This window comes from Solea senegalensis, linkage group LG21 (genome assembly GCF_019176455.1).
Source record: "Solea senegalensis isolate Sse05_10M linkage group LG21, IFAPA_SoseM_1, whole genome shotgun sequence".
In the NCBI taxonomy this organism is placed as follows: Eukaryota; Metazoa; Chordata; class Actinopteri; order Pleuronectiformes; family Soleidae; genus Solea; species Solea senegalensis.
The window spans coordinates 13,581,008-13,608,273 of record NC_058040.1 but is presented as its reverse complement, the minus strand read 5'-3'; the positions used below and the strand labels follow the sequence as shown (position 1 = coordinate 13,608,273).

Below are 27,266 nucleotides of genomic sequence, written 5' to 3'. Positions count from 1 at the left end.
GATGGAATGACCAGTGTCTGAAAACAGTGGAACAGAGAGCTGGTCGCTTTTGCAGTGTTCTGCTGCCCTCTTCTGGTAGATTGATATACAACAAGTGTGATTGAACACTGCAATCACATTTCCAGTGATTCACCAACGTTGTTTCCCACTCTTTCCTCAGCTTTATTGCAATAATTTGGTTCATATTGTATTCTAAATCCCATAAGGGAGTTAGTAAACATACTAACTAACTAACTTACTAACAAACAAACAAAAACAAACTAAACAAAATCCACATAACAGAAGGTAAGGTTACCTTCTGTTATGTGGATTGTATTTATATTTTCCATTGGAAATGTCCCCTCAACTACCCATGAAAATGATAGATTTAACCAAATAGTTCACAATGTCAACATATTTATGATGTAAAATGACTCTATTAATTAGAATAAAATACATAAATAACTCCTTATAACTTTATTAACTTTATACTTTATTAAATTTATTGAAATTGATTGGGGGGCCACAGTTTGAGTTAGGGCAATAATATATTTTCCAATATTTTTTAACCAATAGAATCCCTGACCAAAACATATTGTTATCAGAAAAAACTAACTATATCTTATTTCTTCTTTTATGGGGTTTAACTGCAGCTTGCATGAATGCTGTTGCATCACCAGTGTTGTGCACAGACATATGGAAGGGCAGGGGTGAAAATTAAAATGGGTGCACTAGTGGGGCAGTCGCCACTATAGTATACAATTTCCCACATGCTCACACAGGTTATACAGGGACATCCTTTAACAGCACACTCTTTGGGACACTCTCTCTATAAGCTAGTGCGTATTGAATGAGTTTCCTGTTGACCTTAAGGTCACAGAAAAACAAACAATGGATGGTGAGATGGATCGTGCAGTGGTTCGGTATCTTTCGTACTTGCTGTACATGTTAATCGTGATACAAATTAGATGGAGCATGGCTCTTGTGGTTGCCGTGTTGTCCTTAGAAAGATGACGCCATCACTGCAGTTTACACGTTGTCTCCTTTTACTTCTGGGTCAATTACCGGGGAGGACATTTTCAGTCTGACTCAGCGTATGCAGGAGTAATCGGACTATGAACCGCATTATCCAGTTGTGTGAGTCTGCCTAAGACTAGCTCGATTTTAGTCGGACTAATGTGTAAGACATTGAGAAAACCGACTGTTGTCTTAGTCCGACTAAAATCGGACTTTTAACATGCACGTAAATACACTGACTGACATGTAGGGACAGGAGTAACTTTTTGATTGGAAGGTGAACCATAGGAAACGAAGTTGGTCAACATGGCGTCACTTCTTTTTTTAAAAAATGTATATTTTCCTCTGAGGCCAATGGCAGCCGGTAGGGCACTTCCTCACGTTTATACCACTCTATGCTAATGTTTGGGCACGGGGGGGCGCGATTCCCTCCCCCCTCTGCACGCCACTGTGCATCACTGCCATCTTCTGGAGTTAGAAGTCTGCCTTTGTTCTCTATGTGTGGATCAAAGGCAACGGCGTAAAAACGAAACATACACACAGGTCAGAAGAGGAAGGTTTACCGGGGGCAACGGTGCGAACGCCAGCTACCGTAAAGCAGCAAGAACTAACTAACAAGGGAAGAGGTGACGGAATAGAAGGAAACGAAAAGGCAGTCGTGCGACACTGCGACGGACAGCAGCCATTAGCAACAATAACTAAAAACAACGAAGTTTGAACTAACTAAAACAATGTTTTCGTTAGTTCGTTGAACGAACAAACTCAGTATATTGAAACTGGATTTTCTTCCGACACGCTCAAGCCTCTGACGTCACAGCCACAGCTGTAGCTGACTGTCCCCCGCGCATGCGCAGTGTTGCAGTTGTTTGACGCCGTCTGTGTTGTGTCGGGACCATCGATGCTGTGACTTTTTTCCCCCTCAGTGATTCCCCTGCACTTTGTCATCGATGACAAACCTTCTCCGGGCTCTTTGGTGACACGTGGACGTTCTTAACGTGTTTTTGGGTTCATCTACGGCACTTGTTTATCGCAAAGCGAGGAACTAGTGTATATAAACAAAACGCAGCTAGCTTGCTTTTTTAAGGTGGCACGTCACACACAGCAGCTGCTACGACACAGCTCGTCTGATTCTCCCTTGTTGCTGTTTTTGTGTCAAACTTCGTGTTGGCGTCGGTGGCAACGATGAAAAAGACCGTGTCGCTTCGTTAGGAGTTAAACTCCTTAAACTTAATAGGTGCGAACATGAGAGGAGAAGAGGGCAGCTTGTTGTCAGGAAGGCAGCCCCTGGCAAGTCAAAGAGGGGGTGAAGGTCCCTGCTCCTGCTGCTCCTGCTGCTTCTGTCCCTGCTTTTCAGAGGAGGAAGGAGCAATTGTAATCCCGACGTTTGGCCTGAGGCCTCCTGTTCATCTGTGCAGGTCTTAGTGGAATAAAATCGGACTTTTTTTTGCATAAAATGGAGACGGTGGGCAAATTTGAGTTCAATCGCAAGGACTTGATAGGACATGGTGCATTTGCTGTCGTCTTCAAAGGCAGACATCGAGAGGTCAGTACAGCTATTTTTATTAAATAATGTCACTTTATTTTCCCATATAATACATGTATCTGTAACCACATGCAACATTAAAGGTGGTGTGGCTTCACTGTCAGGCGTCAATCGCCTTTTATTCCCCATCTGGTGTATTTGTTATCATTGTACGACCTTAAGAGGCCTGGGAGAGTTCATACAGGATGTACCTCAAAATAACAAGACAGTTAATGGACAAAGATACAACAAATGATATAAATACTTGTCATTCTTTTCAACAGGCACCATTTGCAAATGATGCACATCCATGTTACATTTAAACACAGGCCAGTAGACATGTACTGTTTCCATTGGCAGGTTCCACAGTAAACATGTTCAAACATGTCATATAATTGTAATTAAAGATCATCAAATGTAACAACTCAGTGGAGGCAGTAGGTAACGAGAATAATGGCATCTATTGACATACTGTAATCTCAATTTATTCTTTTTCCTGAAAGGTTTCATATTTATATATTAATATTTTGAATGTTTGTGAATGTGTGAAATGACTCTGCTTACCAAGTGTGTGTTTTTTCTGTCCAAAAAGAAGTGTACAACTCTATTAACTTCTTTAACTTTCTCTCAGCTGCACAGTTCAGTCTGTATTTGTCAGACATTTATTGTGATAAACATCAGTATCAACTGAAAACTGGCGTTTTTGGTCCAACCCTAGCACTATCTTATATAAGTACACTACTAAAACAACTAAAATTGTTTGTTTTTGTAGCTTTTGAATAAACAGTTTATATGTACTTAAGGCATTGCCGCCATCTTGGCAGCTTGATGCTTTTCTGCAGCAGCCCCGAACAGAAAGGTGAATGTCATCCTTTGATGGTCTGTGAAGGCCACCATAGTTCCCTGATGCTTGGGAAAGTGACTGATGAGTCTGTTTGTTACGGTCAAGTCTCACCATTAGATGTCACTAAATCTTACACAATGGACCTTTTAAATAAAGTTGCGTTTTAGTAACTAGTCCTCCTGGAGTCCTGGCTGATTTCAGAGTTGACCAAAGTACATCACATAATACATTGACAAACCTTACATTTTGTATAATCGTCATTCTCATATGTTGTGTGCTCACGCTGTCACACTTTGGTATTACTGTTTGTGTACTAGTACAGGGTCAGTTGATTGTCAAAACGTACCGTGCAAAGTGTTTGTGCCATCCAACTAAAGCGACTTGTTGTATTGTAACGTGTGCTTCTAGAAACATGACTGGGAGGTGGCGGTAAAATGCATAAACAAGAAGAACCTGGCCAAGTCCCAGACTCTGCTGGGGAAAGAGATCAAAATACTCAAGGTGAGTCCAAAAAAGTCTCTTGAGAAATGATGGTGTCAAGTCAAATCAACCCATTTTTTTTTTATTGTCATCCCTCTGCATAAAACATATGTACATACAGCTGAAAATGTTATCCAATCCAAGGTTCAAATTATGCAAGGCACATAAGATCACAGAATTATGCAAATATGAGTGTTTATTACATACAGTGATTGTTTCAACATGTATCTCCTTGAACATCTTTTGTGAAGTTTAACTTTCCCACGTACGACAAAGGTAATGAATACTTAATTATCTTTACCGTTTCTGCAGGAACTGAAACATGAAAACATCGTTGCCTTACTGGACTTTCAGGTATGTTGCATAGACACCAAGACAATGCTGTCTGTTTATATTTTTGACCGTCGCACCTTTTTAATTGCCCTATTTTGTACTCACAAAATAGAGCAGATGGATGTGTCTGTTGCACATGACCCACTTCTGTCTCATGCAGCTAAAGCAGTTGTTCCCCCCCCCCTGCTTGTGAACTGAGGCTCTGTTACTGTTTAATGCAGCTCAAGCACATTTTATGTCTTTCCCCCTGCTTTGTTTTTGCACGTACAACAAATGCTTGGAAGGTTTTTGTAAATACTTCAGGCTCTGTGTCCTGTTGAACCCTGTCATCATTTCCCTTGTTTACATTCTGTCTGCAGTCATGTGGCCCTTTTCTGACTGACTCTTTTGATTATGGCTTCCTGGGAAGGGTAGTGTCTGCGTGTTGTGCGTTTGCCTCAGGCGTTTCTGCTCAGGTGTTTATTCACCCGCTCGTACGGCAAGTCGTTTAAGTTGCTGTGTGTTCTGTAAAAGCCTAATGTGAGGATTGACATACATAACACATGCTGTTGCTCAGTGCCACACTATGAAGATGGCTCACATGATAATTTGAATAAATATTTACATAACTGTTTGTGCAAGTGAGAATATCCCTGCCTCATGGTTAAGATAGCACAGGCTCCACACAAATACCTCTTTTTCCTCTTGTCATGTCTAAGAAGACAACAGTGTTGTAAAATGACATTAGTTCTACACTGTGTGAAGGTGTTGTTCTGCCTTCAGAGAAATCTGTTTTCTCATTCTTGTAACATGTAGGAGGAATTGAGACACCTTCCCACTGCGTTACATTTCCTGTCATCCTTACTTGAGCTGCGATTACCAGCCACATTGTTCAAAACGGATTCATTGCAGATCAGATGTGACATGTTTCACCAAAACCTTTTTTGCGCACGTCATCAACAGTAATAGAAAACATTGTATTTGTGAGACCACTTGGTTTTGAGTGGGGGAATTCAAAATCACGTAGGCCGTGTTTCCACCGAGTGGAGGGGTTCTGTTCAGTGCGGTTTATATTTGTTTGTGTTTTCATTTGGAATAGTACCAAAATAACTGGCCCCAACCATTCCATTTTTGGTTACCCTTCCTTTGGGGTATGGTCTGGGTGGTCAGCTGATAGGGCAACAGAAAATCGTCACTCCCTTGCAACTGAAAAAAAAAAAAATCAGATCTGAGTCACATCAACTGAAAAAAGGTGCATATGAGATCCTTCAGCTAGGAAATCTGAATTTATTCTAACTCGCACAAACTGTCAACATATTTAAAAGCTGCAACATAAAGCTGTTGTAGGCAGAATCACTCGAGAAATACAGTAGTTGTTTGTTGAGTCTCAGGCCCAGATCATTAAATACTTCCCTATTTTGGGACAGACACAAAGGTTTCATGTGCAGCAGATATCCTGAGGCAACCTCAACACTGATGTTGACACACATTATATTACATTTCTTATCAGACTCTTGTTTTATTAGCTTGGTTTGCAGCTTATAGATTGTTGTTTTCAGTGCTGCCATAGTGACCTCTTCACTAAAGGCGCACGTACTGTACGTGCAGCTGCTGAGTAGAACACAACAACTAGAAGAGGTGAAGACGTCTAATTCTATCTCATGTCACTGGAGTTACATTATGTTGAAATATTGTTGATTTATTGATATCAATAAATAAAAAACTTGCCGACCCAATTTTTAAGTCTGGTGGGGAGTAGTTATTGATTGAAGTCACGGTTTCATCATCTACTCTTTATCTTTATTCTCAGACACCTTAGTCAGCATGTGAAGAAGCAGACACGTCATTATTACACATTTGTCTATTGGTAGCAAGTAAAGAGATTTAATTGCCCAAGAAGAAGTCTCTGCATCAGTTTACCATGCTGTCCTCAGTGTGACCATCGATGATGGACAGACCTGGGCTCTAAGATTACAGGTTTTGCTGTTGCACAGCAGGGTGTCCTACCACCCAGCTATCAAACTAGGTCAGAGGGGGAAACCTGAAACCAAACACTTACTTGGCACCAAGGAAATGCCTTTCACTTTTGTTTTTACTTTTTCACATTTTGTCTGCACAGAAGTGACTCGTGGTTACTTCACGAGTTGACTCAATGGCACCAGAAGGAATCCAGCAAGTTCCTGTTTCAAGAAACAGCGGATGGTACATGCAGTAGAGTGAGAGAGCAGAGATGATGGTGTAATGTTTATTTAGGAAACACATTTTAAATTGTGCAGGACATTTTATCTTGTAAACAAGATAAAATATTTAAATGGGAATGGTTGAAAAAAAAAATGGAGAAAGAACATCTGGATCTGCATTCATAAAAGCTCCTGTTATTTACCATGGTGATGTTTCAAACATGAAGGATCTTCCACATTACTTCCGAAGTGAAATGGTCTACCCCACGTGTGCCACTCCCTCTCCCCTGGCAATGGGCTTTGTGTTTTATTGTAAGTCACAGTGCAGCAGCGTTGGCCTGTGGAAACCAGATGGTTGTCATTCTAGCTGACTGGCTGGTCGCTGTCCATCTTTAGTGAAATAAACAAAAGCGACAGCCAGCCAGCCTGACTCAGCAGAACCATTGACAACACTCTGGCTTCTGTCTGGCAGCTTTAAGCAAGATACCGAGGTGATGTCGTAGCGCTGCCTCCGCAGTCATCTGTTGCCATGTGATAAGAGGAAGGCCACTAGGGCTGCACTTTGTCAATTTTCCAAACACGTGTGTATCAGACGGGAAAGTAAATAACAGATTTACCGATACCTGGAATCTGCAAGACACACTGACACGCTGTCTAATTAGTTTAATGCTGTAAATGACTTTGTATTTTCTATTGTTTTGTTGACAGTTGAGTGCTTCCAACTGTTGCCTGCTGTCCCCCTCTCTGATTTACTTGATTAGTTTTGATAATGTGGTTGACGCCTGAACTAACTGCTCTGGTTCCCTAATTGTGTGTTTGGCTCAGTAGTTGTGCTCTCGCGCTAATTGCTCGTGCATACAAAGAGCCAAGAACGGGCCACATTTTGCGGAGTGGTAGTATAGATTATGACGTTTTCCAAAGTGAAACCACAATTTAAAAGCAAGGAGCAAATCGCAAAGGCTGCAGTTTGTTTGTTTTTTAAATTTGTTTTTGATTGTCAGTCCATGCCAATCAATGGAATGTCGGAAAGATGACACCTTCAACTGCAAGTATTCCATTACAATATGGAATATTTGATGTTTTGATGGCTTTGTTTATTACATTTATAAACCATCACACCATGCATTTTAATTGAAGTTTGCATTATCCGAGTATTAAAGACAAGCTTGCATATCTGCCTTTAACTGTCTCTCTTCCCCCTTTTCCTCTGTCTCTGATCCTCACTCTTCAGTTTTTTTTCCCCCGCAACACTTTAGACCGTTGTTTATTTCTCCAAATCCAAAAATCAGCAGCTTTAGTTTGCTTTGACATGATCAGTAAGTGTAAGTACCTTCTGTTCCTTCCATTGTCTGTCGGTGGCATCTGTTTGCTCATGCTCCGTCTTATCTTCTGCCCCCTTTAGGAAACCGCCAGCTCAGTGTACCTGGTAATGGAGGTAAGCTTGCTGTGATGTTTTTGGCTTTGTTTGCTAAGCACGATATTGTCTCGCTGTTTGCAGGCCAGGGCTATAATTAGCTGGGGAATGCAAATGCTGTGGGTTTCAATTTCCCAGATGAAGAGCCAGAAGAAAAACAATATTTACCCATTTTGGTCTTTTCAAATTATGAATTATTGGTGTGGTTGTTTTTTTTTTACAAAACCCATTCCCATCCTTGTTGCTCTGGTAATGAGTGTTGTAAAAATATAGACCAAACTGAACAATTTTGTTGCAACATATGTCAGCTGAGCAGAGAAGACACTTTTGTTTGCTTGCAGAATTGCAGAGTTATAGGTGTCTCCGGCAAAAAGGGCCTCACAGCGCAGTGTTTACATTAATAATTTAGAACAAAGAACTTCAGGGAAATGTGAAAATGGTTGGAAAATAATTCTTTTTGTTTTTTAATTTGCATCCTCTTAAGTGCTTTAAATGTCATCCAGAAATGTATACCCAATACAGACGATAGCCACCGAGCTGGTTATAAATATCACACAAGGCGAACGCGGATATGAATCAAATTTGAAAGGAACAGCAGCCCCATTTAATATCGGCCCGTTGTTTTGTGGTTATCTCTGTGTCTTAAAAGAAATGACTCACGAGGCAGTGTTTCTGAACCAAGCCTGTCATCTTCTCTCCTGGTTCTTTCATATTAATGCCAGGGATTGAGGTTATAAATTTGACAAACATGTCAGATCTCCCTGGATTTCCAGTCACATTAGAGTCTGGTGGATGTCAGTGTGTGTTACCTGTGTTTCCTAATGTTGTTCCCCGTTTTCATCTCCTTCTCCTCTTTTTCTATTCTCAGTACTGCAACGGCGGTGACCTTGCCGACTACTTACACTGTGAGTGCCACTGCACACGATGCTTCACAGATACAAATTGACAGTGAACTGTTCGTCTTTGTGTCTTGATGACAAGACAAGACAACATTGTCCCTTGTCTACAAATATAAATACAAAGATGCAAACAAGATGAATGTTTCATGTTTGAAATATTATGGCGCAACAGTACAATTTATTATGACATTTAGACCAGAGAAGGGCACGTCTCAGTTTCTTGTCATCTTTATGTTGATATTCTTTTAAGGGGAAGTTGAGTTTTCACATGTAAAAACAGTTTAAATGCGGTGGTTTAAAGAGCATATAGGAAGCAAGGCATATGCTGCAAATCAGCCTTTTATCCACAGTCTCTGAGAACGACACAGATTAACTTCATAGCAGAGTAGAACGATTCGCTTTGGCACAGTATGGTACGTATTTTTTTGTGTTTCCATTAACAGTAGTACTAAAATAACCAGCTGCTACTATTCAATTTTTTGGCACCCTTCCCTTTCAGGTACCAGAATAAACTTGGGGTTCTACTAGAGCTGAAACAATTACTCGATTCATGGATCATTAATCAATTACTTAACTTTTTTGATAATGGATTAATCGGTTTTAAGCTTTTTTCATGATTTCGGATTGTTCCAGCTTCTTTAATGTGAACATATTCTTAATTTCTTCTCTCCATATAACAAAGAAACTGTTAATAGTGAATCATTTTTGTTTCTGGACAGAAAAGAATCATTAGTTACAGCTCTAGGTACAACCCCGCCCCAAATAGAGGTACTGTTCAAGCCTGACTCAGGGCTTTACCATTCCAAACTGAACATACCATGATCAAATCTTAGCACAAGTGTCTGAAGCTTTTCATAGACATGACTGACATTCACTTAACATGCTGAGAGAGGACATAACCTCTCATAAATCTGACTTTCACAGATATACCAACATTAAACAGTGTTTCTATTAGTCATTGTGGTTCCTGGTCAAGAAGAAAAAACAAAAAAAAGTGGTGTTTTGGATTCACTTCCCACTGTGGTCGTTGAAGTAGAACTTTTTCCTGGCCAGAGTTTAAGCCAACCGACTCTGTCTGGCTTTAAAACTGTGTGTGAGGGGTGGGAGGTGCTCTCACATGAAACCACGCTGCACCAGGGTGAGATGAGGAAGTTGATTGGAGGAGAAAAGAGAGGAGAGAGGAGCAGGAGGTGACAGTGGGGTCATGTCAGAGAAAGAAAGAAGATAAACTAGGTTTCATTTCACATTTTAACCACATTTTCAAAAATTGGGTCAATGAAATCTACGATCTACTGCTGTCAAGTGAATGTTGTGTTTTGGGAAAAGCACCTTGATGAAATAAAAGTGCCAAAAAAGCTCAAAAAGTGTATGATTTGAAGAAAATGTTGCTGCTACTCACCTATTATTGTACCCACCTTGCACTAAATCAAGGACTTTTGTGGTTTCCTCGTCTGTCACCTTACTTTTACATTACTACTGCCGTGTATTTACACTATTTTTCCAGTGCTTTTAAACATCATTCTTTATTTACTAACTCTGCCTTTTATGTGACATTTCAAGTTGATGTTTATAAATGTCCCCGTTATCTTTCAGCTCTTTGAATGCGTAAAACCCGTGCTACACACTGAGTATAATAATGTATTCTGTCTCTTGCTCCTCGCAGCCAAGGGCACTCTGAGTGAGGACACCATTCGGGTGTTCCTGCAGCAAATTGCGGGGGCCATGAAGGTCCTGCAGTCCAAAGGCATAATCCACAGGGACCTGAAACCCCAGAACATTCTGCTCTCCTACCCAGCGGGACGCAAGTCACACTCCAACAACACCTGCATCAAGATTGGTAGGTGTGATGAAGGTTATGAGCAATGATACGTGGCTTTCAGGACAAAATGTGTCCTACTGCTTTTCTCCTTGCGTTGTTCATCCAAACGAGGTCAGAGTGGGCACTGCACACACTGGCGCCCTCTGTGCGTCATCGGACAAGTGTGAAGCCGGTCAGGTGACCTGTACACGTACATTTCTTATCCAAAAAAAGACTAATTTGACACTGCACATGCACAGCAGCAACTGAAATGCTGGACGTATTGGTAGAAATGTGACAGATGTGTCACTGAACAAGCCTGTGGTGCCAAAATAGAGAGAGGATACAAGGTTAAGACACATATGATCAGTTGAAGCCCAAGATGCAGGTGCTGCACCAGTGTATATATGAAGAGAGTATAAAGTGAAGTAAATGTGAGACCATAGTTTTTGCACAACAGGAACATTCTGTAGGGAACATCCGTTCCCTACAGGAACGAAAAACTAATTGAATCTTGCGAAGCTCCGTATGGAAATCCCGGCAGAACAATAAAGCTCTTAACGGCAGTTTTATTGCAACAGGACGTAATAATGATTTCCCCAACGTCATTGACTCCTCTAAGATTTTAACACTAATCTTGTTAGAACCAATTTATATGATTATACAGAGAGATGTTTACAGTATGCGCAGTCGTCCTCTGATTCCACAGTACACCCGTGTAAAAGCAGTACCATGATGTACTGTATGTGTCTGATTTGGCTCAAAAATACAACGCTGTGTGTAATCACCAGTGTGGAAAGTACAGTGAGAGCGAGTGTGTGTGCTTGTGTGTTGTTCAGCTGTTTGGAAATTCTGCTAATCCTTAAGCCTGTTAATTCTTTTTTTCTTTCCCCCCCCCCCTGGAGAGAATTTGTTGCCCAGCAGGAGCAAAGTCTGAGGCTTGTGTCGGTCCCTGTTGCAGCAGACTTGTTCTAATCCCCGTGACCCCACACCACTAACAATAGACACACACACACATTGTGCCCTGACACACAAACGCATGCACATTAGTGGAGATACAGCAATTCATTAAAAAAAATTAAAATGTTGAATTCAGTGGTACACAAAAGGTCTGCCACGACAACAGTAGTCGGCCAAATAGTACATCATCTGATTGCTCTGTCACAGAGTAAATTTGTACGTATGTATGTGGGTATTTCACTGATTTATAAGAGCCAAGTTGGTGAGCTTGAGTGCGATAAATGCCGCTTTTTCATCACTGCAAAACTATGTTTCTCAGAGTAACATGATGCTTAGTTTTCAGGCCTTATTTCATCATTATGAAATGGTCCTCAGGCCCTGAACCTTGTCTGTATAAAAACAGAGCTGTATTTCTCTTTCAAATATTCATTCACCCATCTTTTTGCATTTTGCTTCTTCTTCTTTATCCTCCACTTCCTTCCTCCCTCCCTCCCTTCCTTTGCCTCTGCAGCGGACTTTGGTTTCGCCCGGTACCTTCAGAACAACATGATGGCAGCAACGCTCTGTGGCTCCCCCATGTACATGGTAAGCACATTTTATAGGTTATTTTTGTTCTCATCAAAAAAAAAGTAATGACCAGTGTTTCAGCTGGACGATCAACACACAGCAAATTCAGATATGATGTACTGAAGGTTGACATGGTTTATTACGGGCCGTAAAACCTTAATTTTCATCTTAAAAATAAAGGCATTATTTAATCTCTGAGAGTCAACTAAAACAGTACAGGAACACACTGATCCCCTCCAGCAGTAATTGTGACATTGTGAGCTATAACTGACACAACTGATTTTTTTTCTCCTTTATCAGGCTCCTGAGGTCATTATGTCCCAAACCTATGATGCCAAGGCTGACTTGTGGAGTCTAGGGACCATTGTGTTTCAGTGCCTGACTGGAAAGGCTCCTTTCCAGGTGCGTTTTTCTTGAACATAAAAACAAACAGGCTCATGTGACGTGAGTACATGTGAGAGTTGAGCAGGAGCCAAAAAAATGAGATGAGACGCATGACTTTTTCCACCTTATCTCATCAGAACCAGCTCAGCAGCGTTTTTGGCAGCGTCCCGCTTGTTTGTTGTCCTCTTTGTTTGTTGCGTCATTTGCAGAAACAATCTGAAAACATGTGTGACAGCAGAATATGTGGTGATTATAGGTTGATATTATGCCACTGTCACACGTGTATGTACACACTTAAAATGCATAAACTGATCCAATGATTTCAGTGATCTCATGTCATTATTAGCTTTGCCCATATGCACTTCTTAAAGAAAAGTACTATACAACTGAAGCTTCTTATTCTGGTGTCTTGTGTCTTACCTTTTTGTCCCGTTTAGGCCAGCAGTCCTCAGGATCTCCGGCTGTTCTATGAAAAAAACAAGAATCTCAGCCCCAAGTAAGGATCCACACTGAGATAGAGGCTAATACATTCATACTACTGCTGCTCTGGATGCCATCCACACTACACTTGAGTTTTATAGCCCCAAAAATAGTAAGAGAGAGAGGGTGCTGTCTCTGTTTCAGGTTAAAAACTCCAGGTGTGTGTGTGTAAGTCTGGAAAGGCAAATGCTCAGTTCACACTATTTCGCCATCAATTTTTTCTTAGTCGTACTTTCTGAAACTAAGCAAACAACTGCACAGGAGAAATTCAGCTTCCTGTTTTGCACCGGTGTGTGTTTGTCCAGCATAACTGAATGGTCACTTGATATATTTATGGGCATGTTTCGAATGGATGCAGTTTAGTGCAGCGGAAATCATCTATTTGCCTCTAAACGGGCACATCATTTATAAAATTTGACACAATTTTCCATTGAAGAAGTCATTAAACTAGCAATTCAGACCAGTAACGTGTTTACTGACCTAAGTCCAGTGAGAAGTAGAAGCTCATTTTCCCATTGACTCCCATTCTAATTGTTACTACCTTCAGACTCGCTCCTTGCCAATTGATTACTACATCTGGGTTGGAATTCTGGGAGGAACCTGATGAAAACACAGTCGTGTGGATGTAGCCAGTGTTAGAAAATCTCAGAGCGGTCGCTCTCAAAGTGCAGTTTGTAAATCTCACCCGAGAGTCTCACCACAGAGAGTTGCTGCCAGTCATATAACCACACCAGCTGGGCTGTTTCGGCAGCTGAACAGCCGTCGGTTTACAACAGCGATGAGAGACGACAGGCTCACAACAAATCACCCGACTACCCACTCGTTTACAGCAGCCCCATTCTCTCTGCGAAGCTTTTACATGTGAGCTGCTTTAAGGGCGGGTTCATGTGCAGCGGAGCACATCTTTTTTTGGAGCACATCTTTTCATCCAGAGTGAGTTTTTTTTTTACGTTGGTTTCTTCACACGTGCATCTAGGGAGGGAGACGTGGTACTAATAATCCACAATAGTCTTTGTTTTGACTATTTCTTATTAGTCAAGACCTCAGCAGCTCTGGGGTTTCGGTTGCTTAGTAACAACAGTTGCGACAGGAACCCAACCCTCAAACGTGCCTTTTTTTAGGGCACAGCATGTGAACAGACCCCAATAATGTCTGACACGCAAATCAGTTGAGACGTTTTTTTTTATAGACGGGCTGCTGAAAGTATAGCTCTTTTCTATAGTGCCATGTTTCTATTGTATTATGTGACCCACTTTTCAGACATGTTATTTTTCACCGACACGGCGTCAGACGGTAACTGTGGGATTATTTGTTTTGCAGCATCCCCAGAGAGACTTCAAGCCACCTGAGGCACCTGCTGCAGGGTCTGCTGCAGCGCAACCACAAGGACCGCATGGACTATGGTCGGTGGACATTACTTGAATAAAAATTGCTTCGTTACGAAGTGTAGATGTAGACTTACCATGATCGTAAACAACTTTTTTTTGCACAGACACCAATTAGTGGGGCTCAGGGGCACCCCAGCCCTTGACCCCGTCCTGGGATTTAAACCAGCAAACCCTCAAGTTACAAGGCGAATTCATTTCCCATCAGCTGCCTATTCCCAAGCTTATTTGTTTATGTTTATCTAGTTTTATTGCCAAGGCTACAGACGTCACAGCATCTTCCTGTAAATGTGGTGTTTCCTTTCAATGTGGAAGTGTTTATTCCAACTCCCATGATGTACTGTCAGCACAATAACTTATTGTATTTGCATCAAGTGCTGTTTTTTTTTTTTCAAAAACATTCTGATGACGTTCCTGCCCCGCTACCTTTGTCTGATCACGTTTGTTTTTGTGTTGTTGGTAGATGAGTTCTTCTGTCACCCTTTCCTGGAGGCAAGTTCATCAATGAAAAAGTGTAAGTAACAATAAGTGACGCACGTTTTTGAGCACTTATTTATCTATGAATGTGATTCATGTTTCACACTCATCTAGTGTGGGCACCACACATGCATAAAACATAAATGAATAAGTGCCACACATCTTCTCAAACCATATCACCGTTTCTTAAAACAAGTCAGATTCAAATCTTCTATATTTTATTTGGATAACTATACATTATGACATGTTTGGTGACATTTATTTGTGTTCTGTAAACAAAGTTTAGTTTTTTCTCCTTTTCTTTAACAGATTGTTTTTTTTTTTACAGCAACTCCGACTGTGACCATGACCTGCTTCCCAAGCTCTGCATCAGCCAGCTCCTGTAGCAGCTCCTCCACGTCTCATCTGGCCTCACCACCGGTTTGAGTTTATTTTTATCTGTTTCATTTTCTATTGTTTCTTTTTATTTCTCTGTCTGGGTCTGAGTGAGGAGGCTGTACTGCCCAAGTCGATATATGTTTGCCCTCAGTGTTTGCTCCTGTTTTCCTTCATTTTGTGCATCTCATCTCTTCTGTTCATATGACACCTTCCCTCTCTCTCTCTCTCTCACTCACTCTCTCTCTCCATCTCTGCAGCAGTCTCTTGCTGAGGTTCAGCATTTGCGTGCCAAAGCTCTGACCTCCCCTACCCAGGAGGCCACTGGTTTTCTCCTCAAGGACTCGTCTGGAGGGGGCGGCAGCAGCAAGAACTCCTCGTCCTGCGACACGGACGACTTTGTCATGGTGCCTGCTCACATCACCAGTAAGAAAACGTCTTTAAATGTGACTAATGTTGCAGTGAATAGGCCTAACTTAGATCACATCACTCCAATTCTGGCTCCCCTCCACTGGCTCCCTGTGCATTTTAGAATTCATTTTTAGATTTTAGTCTTGCCCCAAGTTACATAGCAGGAAATCCACCTCACAGCTTTAGATCCTTGTGTGGGAATCTCTCTGTTCGCTTTCTCGTTGGAACAACCTACCCACAGAGGTAAGGCTCGCAGATTCAGTGGAATGGTTTAGTCCAGTATATAAAGTCACTTGTTAAAACCCTTTCTTACAGACTTGCCTTTGTGTGATGTTGTCCCTTTATCTTTTGATCTTTTTTATTATTATTATTCTTTTATTTGCTCTGGTTTGCGATATATAATATTAATATTATTATTATTATTATTATTGTTGTTATTGTTAACGGCTGGCCTTGATGATGGTGCTGGTGGTGGTATTTACAGCATTTGATAAACCTGGACTTTACATCTTAGACCTTGTTTCTAATGGAGAATGACTATAATAAAGTGCTTTGAACTGTCAGACTGTGGAGGACAACATTGCACCTCCCAGTGTGCAGAAGTTTCTAATGCATTTTATAGAAAATTTTCACGGGTTTTCTTGTTTTCCAGTTGGTGAGCAGACAAGTGAGAGTAAAGTGCTGCAGGACAGCCTGATGAACAGCGGGTAAGACGCAATTTGTGTGACATTATCAGAATACAGCAGAAACAGGACAGTGGTTGACTCTCCGCAATAACCTTTACATTAAAAAAAATAAGCAAAATGTAGTCTGATTATTGATGATGTTTAATTCCTGTCCTCAATCAGCTCTCTTCTGGCGTCTTCTGGTCTGTGTAGCCAAGCCAAAACACCATCGCAGTCACTGTCCCTCAGTGGCTCTCCAAGTCCTGTCAGGTAAGGACATAAATACGTAACGTACTGTACTTGGAAAGGAATACTTCACCGATTTGCATTTAGCTTTGTATTACTGGAATAGGGGTAGTGTTTTTGAAAAACTGTGCTTCCCAACCTCAGTTTCCCCTGAGTTGAGAAATATCTTCATCCTTTTCTTTGTTACGTGGCCACCAGTGACACTTGGTCCGAGGCGTGAAACTGACACAGTGTCCACCATCTTTGGTAACAGTTACGCTAACGGGACCAAGTGTCACTGGTGAGCACACACTGAGGCTGCAACACAGACACTGTCAGATGTGGTAATAATTTATTGTAAATTAAGTAAAGAATTGAGTTGACTAAACCTTTGTAACATTAGGCAAGGGCATTCTGTTATTTTGGGACCCTTCAGACAATGGAAGTTCTGTTAATTGCATAACCGACTGAACTGAACTGAACCGAACTGTACGGCTTAGTGGAAGTTTGGGCTCCAGCGGACTATGGAACAAAATTATTCCAGTCAGATCATCGGTTTTTGGGAGACTATATTGTCCAAACGAAGGATTTATATCCATAAGTAATAATTACGTGTCTTAGTTTCACATTATTCAGGTTTTAAGGGTTTGTTGTATACATAAACTCCTCTTGTGTGATCTGAAAGTTTATTCACACTCCCTCTGCTGTTGTTGTCTAACTGTTTCCATTGGCACGCTCTGTTCTTCTCACTGTTGCTCACAGGCCCAGTGAGTTCTCGGGAAGTAACTTTGGCAGTAGCTATGGAAACCGCGGTCAGTCGTCACCTATCCCAGTCCCCACTCAGGTCCAGAACTACCAGCGCATGGAGCAGAATCTCCATTCTGCCAAACAGGATGGCTCCCCTCGGTCTGTATCCACTTAATCCCACTGTTAAAAATACAGCTATGTGCTTATATTTGCATTTCTTAAAATGGACTGCGGTGACTCATGAACTCGTCACTGTTAGGCTGTCGACACCGGTGCGTCGCTGCAGCAGCGGAACCTCGTTGGGATTTGTCCGGACCGGACCTTTGCCACACTACGGACAGGGAGCAGTCACCACCACCCGCAGGTTCTCCCTGGGAGGTGGCAGAACTTTCCAGTTCCCACCGCAAGGTATCTCACAGGCCAATCCTCACTTTGTAAATCACTGTCACTGATCCAGGTCAAAGGTTCCTGAAAGAACTACCTGGTTGTCTGCTGTATTCTAGTGGAGCTGTGTGAATTGTGTCTGTTAGTCAATGAGGAGAGCAAGTTTCATTCAGTCTTAGATGTGTCATCGAAATGATTGTTAGGGGTCGATGAGGAAGATCTTCAGGTTTTAAAGTGGTGTTGGTTGAATGAAATGCGCAAATCAAAGACACCTGTATTTTGGAAAGTTTCTGGTTGGGAAGATTTACCACCAGCCACCCACAGACGGACTCCTCTGACCACCAGTTGCTCTCATCTCATACTGGCACTGGTTCCTGAGCTGTCTGGACACGAGTACCAGCGAGACAGTGGAAAAGTCGGGCAGTACTAGTCCATCCCTGTCTGACAATCATGTTTTCCAACCCTCCGACCTCCTATGTCCTATTTTCCTTTGCAGCTCCTCAGCACACTGATCCCCGGCCGACATCTCAGCAGCACCCAAAGACGGCAGGCCTGGGCACACGGCTCCACAGTGCCCCCTGCCTGTTAGAGTGCGTCAGTGGTGGCAGCAGGCACAAGATCAAGAAGCAGCACTCGGACCCAGTGGGCAGCCCCTCACCGGGCCTGATGACCATCCGCCCTTTACACTCCTCCCCCAGACTGAGTGAGCTGATGCAGCGCAGCCCTCTTCCCACCATCCTGGGCTCCCCCTCCAGGGTCAGTCCGTTTTCCTTGAGACATAACACACCACACTGCACAAGAAAAGACTGTCACGCAGTTCAAACTAACCCTCGGTGTTCTCCAACTCTTTCCTCCAGGCAATCCCTCCGTTTGAATTCCCTAAGCCACCTAGCTCGCCAAACCTTGTGACCTTCCTCACACAGCAGGGTTTGGTCATTGGCTCTCCCTGCAGCAGACCAGAGCCCAGAGACGCAGGACCACATGCACCCACGCAGGTCTCCCACAGACTGAACGATGATAACAGGAGATTTGGAAGGTTGGATCACTGTTTCTCTTTCATTTTTCTATGTGTCATCTTCACCCGGGTGCCTCTGTACCTCCTACAGGAAGTGTTTACCTGCTGGTACAAGCTACACTTGAGGCAGCTTGTGTTTTATTTATTTCATATCATCCTCTTTCTTTAACCACACTTAAATTCCTTTCTTTTCTTTTCTGGTCTCTTCAAATATTGGAAACATACATAAATCATAGTTATGTGCAGTATCTGGAGATTTTTACCATCTGAATTGCCTGTTTGTGGTATTGATTTCATGTTTGTAGATGGGGATAAAAATCAAGACAGGGATTAGGAACCTAAAGAGCAGGAAAATAAAGGGTATAAGGGAATGGGCAGCAAATAAAAATATAGGTTGAACACACAGTTGAAAACATAGGATATAGTCTCCTGTTTTGCCAGTTGAAGACAACCTGCAAGTAACCTTGATAGAGGAAGATTTTTTAAACTGAGGTTTTGAATAGAAGACTCTGGGAAAATGAGTCCACCTCTCACAGGATTTGTAATGTGAGTAAACAATCTCTTTAGAGTTAATCGTCTCAATAGGCTTATTTTTTCAGGTTGTCTTCCATAGCACAAACAAATAGACATTCAAGCATAACACATGAGTGGACACCAGTGTGATTCTATAAGGAACTGCTTTCAGTTGATGTTTGTAAATGTTCCAGTTGCAAAACCTGAACTTGGTGCCGATCAAATTGCAAATCTCGCGGCTACAAACTGGGAGTTCAGTCCTGTAACTTCTCGTGCACTCCGCTCTCTGTCTCTGATCCGGTGCAGGTCTCAGAGTGCCGGCGGTTTGTCTGACGTGCTCCTAATGGCCGCGTTTGGGGCGGGTGGACCTGTGGCCGAGCGAGGCAGCACAGAGAACCTAACCTCTGAAAAAGCCATAGAAATGACAGGTAAGTGAGTCTGTGGATGGAGATTTACTGAGGTTTGTTTGCAGTTTGCAGAGTGCTTGAATCAGTTTGACAATTTTTAACAACTCAGACATGTAGACGTCGTTGTGCGCATCAGAATGCAGTAGAAAGGTGATTAAACTGAGTTTTTCAGAAACTGCTCATCTACCTGGATATTCACGCACTACTATTTCTAGGGTTTGCACAGAATGCTCTGAAAAAGAGTTAAACATTCAGTGAGCATCAGCTCTCTTGGCTGCCATAGGTCAGAGGAGAATTGCCAGACTTGTTGAGATATATAAAGGCAACAGTCACTCAGATACAGACTGATCCTAGCCAAAGTATGCAGAAGACCTTCTCTGAAGGCACAGCAAATCTAACCTTGAAGCAGACGAGCTACAGCAGTAGAAAACCACTCCAAAAACCACTTCATTGGGTTCACATTATACCTAAAGAAGTCGTCTGGGTGAATATTTTTCAGGAAAAAACACGATAACCAGATAATGGTCGATAATCCTCACTCTCCCTTGCCCTCTAGTGCCCCCCGGTGTTGCACCTGGATCCAGCAGCCCTGCACGAGTGGTTTTCACTGTGGGCTCTCCTCCCAGCGGCAGCACCCCACCTCATACCTGTAGACAGAGGAAATACTCAGGTTGCACATACACACTCTGACACAGTTGCACACAACAGTTTATTTGTCGGCCACACAGAGCGCCAGCAAGCTGCTGTTTTAGTTTCAATGATGTGGAAATACGGGAGCACCGTAGAGGCTGACAATGGAATCAAATTGTGCAGATGATGTAGTTGCATTGAAGGAGAATTCTGGGATTTTTCAACCTCCACTCTGTATTTATTAATGTGGCTGTGTAAGTGAATGGTGCTTATGATTCATTCTTCAATCGATGCAGGGGCAGGTCTACCGGATTGACTGTGTGAATTACACAAGACAGGAGACTAAAAGACTAGAAACTGCAGTGTAAACAGATGAAAACCAAACCAAACCGATTACTGAAACAGATTACTACCCACAACATGGGTTATAAAGTGCAGTTAAATTGTGACATGTAGATAAGCTGCGTCATGGGATAGATGTGCTTAGATTTTACGCCAGATGTGTTTTAGGCACAGGCTGTCGCTGGGATCATGACCCCTGAACACACACACACAGCTTTTAAAAAAAAAAAAAAGGAATTATTGTCCAAATCTGGCTAAAACCTGACTTTTAAAATACATATAAACATAGTAGCCCACATGAAATAGTACTAAATCGAATTTTGATCGAGTTAAACTACCATTGCACGCATACATTCAGTTGCACCAGAGTGAGACTCAGACTGGCCTGGGCACCACAGTTCCCACCCCTGGCTCATACCCAGAAATAAGCAGGCACACGGAAGATGTGTCCAAATCCACCTGGAACTATTTTCGGACTGAGGTGGAGAGCGACTTTATGCTCTGTCGCCTGAAAGAATTGGATTTTTTTGTGGGAAGACTCGGAATGGTGCTTGGCGTGCTAACAACTAGCCACATGCTAAAGTGGAAACTGCCTAAAACGAACAAGCTTTTCTCCCTCCTCCCTGTCACCCACGTTTTACTTATGACTTCACCTTCTCGCAAACAACTCTCAAGCCTCTGTGAGAATTCAGAGCAAATGAAATGAGTGACACTAGAGCCTCTCAGTAATGTTGTCAGACTGTATAACGTAACATGGAGCCGTTGTGGATTACAGTGTAAACTGGAAGTCACTTTTCACTTACACACCCACATTTATAAACATAGAAAATCCTCTTTGTGGATATAATGACCCAAAAAGCAATTTAATGGCTTTTAACGGAGAAAATAATTATAATAATATAAATATATGCATGTTCACACAATATTTTTTCTAATTCCTGCAGGCTCGTTTGTATCAGTCAGCCCTGCGGGCTCTTTCAACAGCCGCTACCCCCAGACAGGCGCATATCTGGATGGCTTCGAGGCTCCTTCTAGCCCCCGATACAGTTTCACTGATCCTATCACAGCCAACATCGGAGGCCCCGTAACCTTTGAGGCCCCTGAGCTGCCGGAAGAGACGCTGATGGAGGTGAGTTGCTGGTTTTGTCACGCACGCAGGCCGCTGTGGGAAGGAGTGATGGGGCTAGAGATTGTCACCATGAAGCCGTTCTTCTTTTAATTCCCGTACGGAAGAGTGTCTGTGTCATGGCAAAGCCCGAATGTGAATGATACACACATCACACGCCGCTTCAACATCTAACATGAAAGTGTCTCCCTCTCCTCCTGTCGGAGAACAGCAGGAGCATACAGATGCTGTGCAAAGCCTGCGCTTCACATTGGATTTTGCCCGTTGTCTGATGGAGGTGGCTGGAGCCCGCGGTGTTGCGGCGCTGGGGGAGCAGGAGGACATCATTCACCCCTCCCTCCTTCAGCAGCAGAGCCTGGTAGCGGATCAGATAAGCTCCCTGAGCCAAGAGTGGAGGTAAGGCTGTATCAAGTCTGTGAGACTATGTTGATGGCAGTGATAATGTTTATGGATCGGATTTTGAAAAGGATCTCCTGGCTTCGCAACATGTAGAACAGCCATATGCCCAAGTCATAACTAAACTTATCTTCCTGTCTGTTACGACGGTCACATGATCATGCTAATTAATAGCGTTGATTGCGTATGAAACAAAGAAAAATGTGTATCTTTTGCTTGTGAGCCTGCATGTCCATCCATAGGGAAGCAGAATGCAATCATGCAGAAGTGGACATTTCAACATTTTACGACATTTTATGAGCCAAGCAACTAGAAAAAAATGGAGAAAATAGTCAGTCATGAAAATAATCAAGTCACTATTGACTGAAATATGTCAAAATGTCCTTTTGCTGAGGTCTGCATGGATGTACAGTTGAAACCAAAAGTTTACATACACTATATAAAAAGACACATATGCTTTAGGTTTACTGACAACATTTGAGTTAATTTGAGACACACCTGTGGATGTATTTTAAGGCATACCTGAAACGCACTGCTTCTTTGTGTAACATCATGGGAAAGTCTAAAGAAATTTTTTTGCTTATTTTGATGAGCACATGTTGACTTTGACCTGCAACATCTCAGCTTTCAGAAACCGTTGTGAACTTTCCGATCGCGTAATTACATTCATGCAAAGTTAGCGTCTGCGATACGCTCATTGTTAAAGGGTTAAACTAAGTCCAATTCTAACCCTTAAACCTGAAAAAGCACGAAAATAGGTCTGTATGTTTTTTTTGGACCTCACAAAGATATACACACAAACTTGAGTGGCTATGTAAGAGTTTGTGAAGGTTATTTATTTATTTAGTTATTGAGATATAAAAACAAGTTTGTGTGTGTGTGTCCTCAGTCATGCAGAACAGCTGGTCCTCTACCTTAAGACTGCAGAACTCCTGTCCACTGCCTTACACACGACCATGGAGCGAGTAAAACAGGGCAAACTCTACCCATCGACCACAGTCAAACAAGGTACGAGCCATTTTAAAAAAAATCTTTTTAAGACAAAGGCCTGCGTGCGAGTGAGTCGCCTCGGCGGCTAAATTAAAAAGTCTCTCTAATCTTTTTTTTTGCCCACGTGCAGTGGTGAAGAGGCTGAACGAGCTGTACAAAATGAGCGTGGCGTCCTGTCGCGCTCTCAACACTCGTCTGGAGTGCTTCTTTTCCAGTAAGCACCGTCTGATGGACCAAATCACCTCCATCACCGCAGAGCGGCTGCTGTTCAGCCACACTGTGCAGATGGTAAGCCCGAGGATAGAAAAATCAGATGGTAGGAATCATTCAGGCGGGCAGGCGATAAGGGGAGCAAAAGGAACAAAAGTGAAATACTGAAATGACTTAACTTTGTTTCACTCATGTGTTTCCCACTGTGGCTTCTTCATCAGTTTATATGTTTGTCTTTTACTGGCTGTCATCATAAAATGTGATAAATGACAGCATTGCGTGTAGATTTGAAGCTCGTCTCATGCCCATAAGACCCCATAAATGTACAGTGTAATTTACTCGAGCCTCCCGTTGTTGCCTCAGGTTCAGGCTGCTGCGTTGGACGAGATGTTCCACCAGGGGGAGGCGTCCGTCCTGCGCTACCACAAAGCTCTGCTGCTGATGGAGGGTTTGTCTCTGCTGCTCACCGAACAGAAGGACATCCTCGTTGTCAGCAAATGTAAGTGTGTCTCTAAACTCGCTGTGTGTGTTTATGTGTGCTTTCAGTGTTGTGAAAGTTCATTGTGTCTACTGATTGTTTTTTTTAGACAACAGTAAAACAAACTTAAAAAAATCAAAAGTTAAAATAATTTGCTGTTTATACTTAAATTGAAAATGCCGCTTTCTTACAGTGAAGCTGTTGTGCCTCACTTTTAAATGTAGTAATAATAATAATAATGGTAAAAAAATTATGTTTGTTGCCAACTGGCATTAATAAAGAATGATATTTTAGAAAATACATTAAAATTACATTTAATTGAATATATACATACATTTATGCGTATACATGCATATATATATATATATATATATACACTTGTACAGACCAAAAATGTTACAAAAAATGAATGTAGTTTACTTTTTGTTGTATTTATAATTCTCTCTGATCTTAAGTATGTCTTCAATTTTTCTACTGTTTATCAATACATATCAAAAATGGCCGCTTCTATTAGTTTATTTCTTTTATTGTATCATCATCACAATATTCAACATTATTGTATGTCATTGAAAACAGGAAGTATGTGTGTTTTAATGCCAAGACAGATGGAAGCAACAGCTAAATTGGGCTAGTGAAGCGAGACGGCCGCTCGCTTGCCCCCGTGCTGCTGGTGTATACTCACAAATGCTCCCTCAGTCTGATAGATTTAGCTGAAAAGAGTTGAAGTGCAGCAATGTCGCATCATATATCACAGACCGTTAATGTGGATGCTTCCACGACTGTGACGTGTTGTCGCGATGAACCACAAACTGACTTTTGTTTCCTCTTTACTTTACTTATTGTCTGTGCAGGTAAGGAGTGCATTGAACGCCGCCTCACTGCTCTGCAGTCAGGACTCTGCGTGTGAGAGTGTGGATACAATGGCAGGGTTTTTTTTTTTTACTCGGTCCACATCGCCCTGTTTTCCAGTTTCAAATGCTTTAGATTTCCTAAGAAAAACCCCACAAGATTTTCACGTTTCGCTCGAACCTCCCCACCACAGCCATGACGGCGACTCCTGAAACACTAAAGGACACGAAGCACTGAGGGGTTCATGTGAGAGGAATTTGCTAATACCAAGGAAAAAGTGGATTTCCCCTCACGAGGTGTTGCCAAGTAGTCTCACACACACACACACACACACGCACGCACGCACACACACATACACACACACACAGTGCAGTACTTAATAAATGTAAACACATGACGATAAACGCCAAATAAACATCACAGCTTCAAATCGCAAGAGAAATCTAAGGACAGAACGTTGTTTTACTCGGGTCAAAAACTGGAGGAAAGAACCAGTTGCGTGTCTGCGGTTCACCTGAGTCCTGACACGGCGGTGAATCACGCTCACCACATCTACAGGTTCGTCTCATAGCCTTTATTTTGTTGTTGTTGTTGTTTTTTTTAAGTTGTTACTCGCTTGCTGAAGGATGTACTGTATATATGGAAGTGTTACACTTTATGGACGGAAGCGAGTGCAGGCACTATAACAAAATCTTTAAGAAAAAAGTATTTAATATGATCTTTTTGGATTTTTTTGAGGGTAAACGATGTAAGAAGAATAACAAAAAGGGCTGGGTCATACTTAGTATACGCGGAGTGACACTTCACCAGTTCTTTTCACCCGTTGTTTCCGTGTTTTCTTCCGAGTGCTGAGTTTTACATGTGTGAGTACAAGCAAGTTTCCACGGTTACCACCTTCTTTTGACCAAAACAAGACTGGACTGGACCACGCACACTTCGCCGTATATACAGCATATCATGTGGTGGTGTGTGGCCCAAATTATTTACATGACGGGGCACTATAGTGGGAAAGTGTGACCTAGCTCTTTATAATTATGGAAAAAAAAACAAGTCCCCCTGAATGAATTCATGTTTTAAATAGTTGACGTTTGACTTACTTTTCATGCGCGGGATCTAGATGGCTTTTAATTTGCGAGCGAACGTCGACTTCTCTGAACACAATCAACTAATTATATCAAAATATTTCAGTCACCTAGCGTTTGTCCGAGCGGCTTTTTGAGTGCTGTTAATTTCATGTTCTTGTCTTTTTTTTATACGTATGTATATACATATACATATATACATATACATATATATATATATATATATATATATATATATACACATGTATGTGTTTTATTTGCCAATAATGGTGACGAGTGTAGCAACTTTGAATGTAGAGCTGACGGAGAGAGCGGAAAATATGGAAATGCTAGATTGCTTACATTTAAACAGACGGAGAGGAGTGAGATGTTTTTGCACTGTTTTGAGTACTGTAGACAACGAGAGATTCTACTTCTCCCCTGTGCTGTATGGAGTAGAGTTTTTAGTTTAGCCTTTATAGTTTAGTTGCTTTTGTGATTTAGATGTGGGAGTGCTGACAAAAAGATGGTATAAGCTATGAACCTGTAGGAATTTTTTTTTTAGAGGGGGGAAAAAAGGGAAAGAAAACAAAAATCAATTTTCTGTTTTATTTCAGTCGTCAGTGGGTAATGATTGTTTTTTTTTGTTGTGTTCATTATTTGGATTGCTGGTTAAAAATGTGTATATTTACCTTAAATAGTTGTGCAGTGTTGATATTGGCTCTTGAACTCCCCCCCAACCTCCAACTGCTCTAGGTTATGGGCCAATGGGGAACTTGTACTTTGGTTTCTTTCAAAGAGAGGTTTGTGTGTGTGTGCGTGTGTGATGTGGAGTTGCTTGAAGTATTTAAGTGGGAGTTGTCCAGCGAATAAGCAAAGGTTCAGGCCCCTGGGTATTTTTTTTTTTTAAGACAAAGATGCTGATTAATAATTTTGTGTAGTCAGGACTGAAGGTAGTTGATGTCGAGATCATGGAGCAAAGAATAGCAACTCTGTCAGCTGAAGAGATCGGAGCGAAGATGTGTAATTCAATTTGTGGCCTTTTTATCTTTTAGCCAGATTACTTTATTTCCTTTGTTTCTGTGTGTGTGTGTGTGTATTCCTTATATCAGCTCATGCACAGACTCTTACTGACTACACGTGCTGTGCCGCTCAGTCAGGACACCGTGACAGTGTCTCGGCAAACGATATAGGGAGCAGGCGGTGAGCGGTGACCTCTTGGTGTTTCTGAAACTGATGCATGTGTCACTTTTTAATCACGTTTCCTACAATCACTGCGACCAGCCATCCTCATGATCCTCATCAGAGTCAAAATCACTCTGAAGACAACTCTGCTCCAACGTTGTTCTTCAGAGCGTCTTATTAAGGTGAAATGAAAAGAAATAATGAAGATGTATTAGCCTTTTGCTATGTGCAATCCCCACACTTGACTTTGCCGGTCCATACGAGACACTCTGTGCACCGAGAACATGCCTGAATGTCTTCGTTTTTGCTTTTTTCACTTTCACTAATTGTTGTAACCTGTAAATATTGTAAATTAAGTTATTGTTGTCATTGTACATATGACGCTGCAGGCATAGAGAGAGAGAGAGAGAGAGCAGAAACCATAGCACCTGCACATTCCCAAAGACTACGCTCCCTCTGCTGATCTTCCATTATCGTCTCTTACCATCACAGAAGCAGTTAAATCCTGTCACATCGGTGACAGACACCGTCTCAGCGTCTCCTCTGTGTGTGATGTAAC

General features: G+C 42.0%; 1 protein-coding gene across 2 annotated transcripts; it reads left to right on the top strand.

Moving 5' to 3' along the window:
- The first annotated feature begins 1,470 nt into the window (after positions 1 to 1,470).
- On the top strand, positions 1,471 to 26,111 carry ulk1b (unc-51 like autophagy activating kinase 1). 2 transcript variants are annotated; one of them, XM_044012320.1, is made up of 27 exons: positions 1,471 to 2,539; positions 3,771 to 3,863; positions 4,155 to 4,196; positions 7,737 to 7,769; positions 8,617 to 8,653; positions 10,311 to 10,484; positions 11,917 to 11,990; positions 12,273 to 12,374; positions 12,794 to 12,852; positions 14,157 to 14,239; positions 14,685 to 14,735; positions 15,027 to 15,118; positions 15,334 to 15,499; positions 16,137 to 16,191; positions 16,333 to 16,419; positions 17,137 to 17,280; positions 17,381 to 17,529; positions 18,002 to 18,261; positions 18,363 to 18,541; positions 19,340 to 19,461; positions 19,997 to 20,110; positions 21,357 to 21,541; positions 21,750 to 21,934; positions 22,824 to 22,942; positions 23,055 to 23,212; positions 23,498 to 23,633; positions 24,464 to 26,111. In XM_044012320.1, the coding sequence occupies exons 1-27, from the start codon at positions 2,450 to 2,452 to the stop codon at positions 24,517 to 24,519; spliced, it is 3,045 nt and encodes a 1,014-aa protein (XP_043868255.1). In that variant the 5' UTR covers positions 1,471 to 2,449; the 3' UTR covers positions 24,520 to 26,111. The 2 variants fall into 2 exon arrangements, with proteins under 2 accessions (XP_043868255.1, XP_043868256.1); XM_044012321.1 differs by lacking the exon at positions 19,997 to 20,110.
- Positions 26,112 to 27,266: the final 1,155 nt, after the last annotated feature.